Source organism: Habropoda laboriosa, unplaced genomic scaffold (genome assembly GCF_001263275.1).
Source record: "Habropoda laboriosa isolate 0110345459 unplaced genomic scaffold, ASM126327v1 scaffold816, whole genome shotgun sequence".
NCBI classification, from domain to species: domain Eukaryota; kingdom Metazoa; phylum Arthropoda; class Insecta; order Hymenoptera; family Apidae; genus Habropoda; species Habropoda laboriosa.
In genome coordinates this window covers 938190-941677 of record NW_017101002.1, presented here as the reverse complement: position 1 = coordinate 941677, position 3488 = coordinate 938190, and the positions used below count along the sequence as shown (strand labels likewise).

The following is a 3488-nucleotide window of genomic DNA, read 5'->3' as shown; positions in this document are numbered from 1 at the left end:
AAAAGAAGGAATCGCCGAGGAAGCCCCGCGGACTAGTTTGTTTTCCTTTCTCGTGAACGAGAAACGCGACTCTCGCAAGGAGGACCGTGTGCCGATTCCGCGAAAACTAGCCGCAGGATAACCCATATGTATAATAATTGGTTAGAGCGACGAACAATCCAATTACCCTCTCGACGAAGAAACGCGCGTGCTGCTTCTCTTCTTCGGCATACACTTCGGCTGTAGTACATATAATACTTACACAAGCTGCTGGAATACCGAAATACCGAAATACATACCACCCAATTCTCGAGCAATTTCTCAAGTTTCTCGCGAGCAACGCCAACGCGCTCGTGTGTTCGATGCCGTTCTCAGATTCGCTGCTGCCTATGTATCTATGGCATATTCGATATCCAAAAACCGAGCACCAATAACAAACGCGATAACGTTCGACTCCCTGACCGCTGGATATCGTAGCCGGCTCTACCAGTAACAAGATATATATCCAGATAACTTTACCATTATTCTCGACAGATTTATTAGATTCTAGGAGCCGCAACACGAGCCAGATGTGTTCGTCTAAGAAACGAGTACGCGGAAAATACGCTCGCGTGTATACAGAACTTTATCGCAGAATAAAACGACGCTCGTTCTCGTTCTCGTTCTCGTTCTCGTTCTCGTTTTCGTGCTTGAATCGGTCGCATCCGTCGCCGCACCGAAAACACGCTTGAAACGCAGACGCGAGTTTCCTACTTCTTTTCGCCAATCGAATACCGAGCCTTTCCTTTACGTAACGTTCCTCTGTTTCTCGCAATTGTTGCAGCCTATCCTGGAAACGAATCGAGCCAGCTGTCCGGGGCGAGAGGAAGCGAGAGGGAAGCCCGTTCTCGTCATCGGTTGTTCTTCCCCGTGGAAATACCTGAGGAGGATGCGGTGGAACACGCGACCCTTAGGCTGCTGCTCCACGGTTCGGTCACCGAGCCGCGCTACGCTCGACCAACCCACCTAGAACTGCTGCTCCATCTTCGAACGTTCAGCGGTTCGAGAAAGTTGATAGCCCGCGGAAGGATCGAGCTGCGCGATCCACGAGACTCCAGATGGATCGAGCTGGACGCAACCCTGGCCACCTCCTCGTGGTTCCATCACGAACCCCTCGAACTCGAATTTATGGTGAACGGAGGGCCGGTGCGACGCGCCTTTTCCTATCCAGTTCTCAACGTGTTTACCGCCAGCTCCGAATACACCACTGCTACCCGATCCAAACGATCCTCCCCCGAAGAGTTGATGTCTCTCCACAAAGGTCGTAGATCGAAATGCAAAGGCGAGGGCAAAAAGTGTTGCAGACACGAGCTTACCGTTATGTTTAAAGACTTGAAAGGTTTCGAATTTATCGTTTACCCGAAAACATTCGACGCCGGATACTGCAAAGGTCGTTGTCCACCCAGGTACAATCCGGCTCATCATCACGCTCTTCTGCAAAGCCTTCTCTGGAAAGAGGACAGAAAGAAAGTGCCTAAGCCGTGCTGTGCTCCGAGCAAGCTCGATCAACTGATGATCGTTTACTTTGACGAGGACGATGCCACTCAGTTGAAAGTCTCCTATTGGAAGAACATTCAAGTACTCGAGTGCGCTTGTTCTTGAACATTTTCGATCTTCTTCTCTTCCCTTCCCAACGATCCTACTACGAGCTACCGACGAACCAATAGACTTCATGTGTATTGTGCCTACTTACCTGCCTGCCTGCCTGCCTGCCTATCAACCTAGTGACAAGAGCGAACGAACGCTCCGATTACGTAACATAGCGAACGGAACGAATTTAAAGAAACGAAAGGTTAGAAAGAGACGAAGAAAGAACGGTATACAGTCACAGACGACTCACCAAAGAATCGTCCGAATAACGTTCGGTGGTGCCACCTATCCGTCGTTCTTCGCGACACACCGATCGCATATATGTATAATATACACCTTGTACATACATTCGCGCTGTTAAGCGTATCGCGCGAAATTTTCTTTTCGCCTACTACTTTTTCTCTATCTACTTGCTACATCTCTTCTCGAACGTTTCGATCGGCGAAACGCGAGCGTTCAAATTCACCGATTTCAAATATACGATCTTTTCGCACCGTCGATCAACGATCGATTCGATTCGAGGTATCGCCGAAAGCCCAAACTCCCACGAGTCCCTAGCTTTCGCATTGACTGTGATACTAAGATATCCGAGGACGTTACTGTTTCTAACAGTCGTCTTTCGTACTCGTTCGATATTTCTTTTCCTATCTTCCTTACTTATCCCACCTCAGCCCATCCCCTCGCTATCTCGCATAATTACCATTATTTTCTCTATATGTACCTCTTTTTCTATTTTAATTAGAAGCCCACCGTCGTGTACGCGAGCATTGTTCACGACCTCGAAATTATTTCACTTTAAAAGCGTACCTTGCCTACGACAATTGTATATTCCTTTTATTTATTCGTATCAAACGTCGAACGATAGAATTCGTTCGTTCCCATCCAGATTTCCTTCATTCTTATGTTATTAGTGTCACCGGATCTTCGAGAGATCCTGCTTCGTTATCAACGAATCGACCAGTCCTTCGTTGCATCGATCTTGTTACGTGCTGCCAACTTTCTACCGAATAACACGATTAAGGTTCGTATGTACCGAAAAGTTAACGCGACGCGGCACACGTGTATTCGAATATTAGCCAAGTATTTAACAAGTTATTCCGAGAAACGAATGCTCTCAGATTCTCCGGTCTTTTTCCTTCGGAAAGTGCGTGTAAGTTAAATCCACGATCGAAATCCTACTCTTTAATTGCAAGCTAGACGCGTTGTTGTATCTCGTGAACAAACATGTACCATCGTTCGCGAACCGAATTTCGATTATGCCCGACGTCGTAACCTCGCGTTACGTGTACTCTACTCTCTAATCGATTATCGATCATGTAAAATAAAACTTTATTCGTTATTTATAACCAATCCGCAGTGCATCGATTTCGCTAAATCTTCACTTTCGACATCTCTCCTTCTCTTTCCAACATACTCCTTTTTCATTCCGATCCTCGTCTCCACTTACTTATTTTTCTAATACCAACGTGATACGATGCAACGTCGTGGTAGTGGTGGTGGTGGACGTTGCACAACGCAAAGCGAGTTCTCGATATCGGTTACATGGCAAGGAAAATGAGTTTACGAACAAGGCAAACTCTTGAATAGTATCGTGGTATACGGTTAGGGGTTATCTCCCTACGACAGCAATAAACTTTCGCTCAACGTTTCGTGACGTTGCTTGCTTGCTCTGCCTAATGGAGGCCGAAGGTCATCCCCGCCGACCGAATTATGCAATCGGGGACAATTCATTCATATTGTCGAGCGATATCTTTCTATGAATTTAACTATGAATACTCTCGCGAATCTTACCATGTAAAATTTCATTTCTCTCAGTCATCCGTATTTATTGGTAACAGGTGAAAAATGAATCGTCGTCGTCGTCGTCGTCGTCGTCGTCG

At 46.6% G+C, this 3488-nt stretch overlaps 1 protein-coding gene across 1 annotated transcript in view; it reads left to right on the top strand.

Annotated features, from left to right (window-relative positions):
• Positions 1-1782, top strand: part of LOC108577754 (bone morphogenetic protein 2-A) — a 6818-nt gene extending 5036 nt beyond the window's left edge. Inside the window, exon 3 of the mRNA XM_017940945.1 lies at positions 803-1782. Within this exon, the coding sequence (XP_017796434.1) occupies positions 803-1620 (818 nt within the window). The 3' untranslated portion in view covers positions 1621-1782. The remainder of the gene's footprint in view (positions 1-802) is intronic.
• Positions 1783-3488: the final 1706 nt, after the last annotated feature.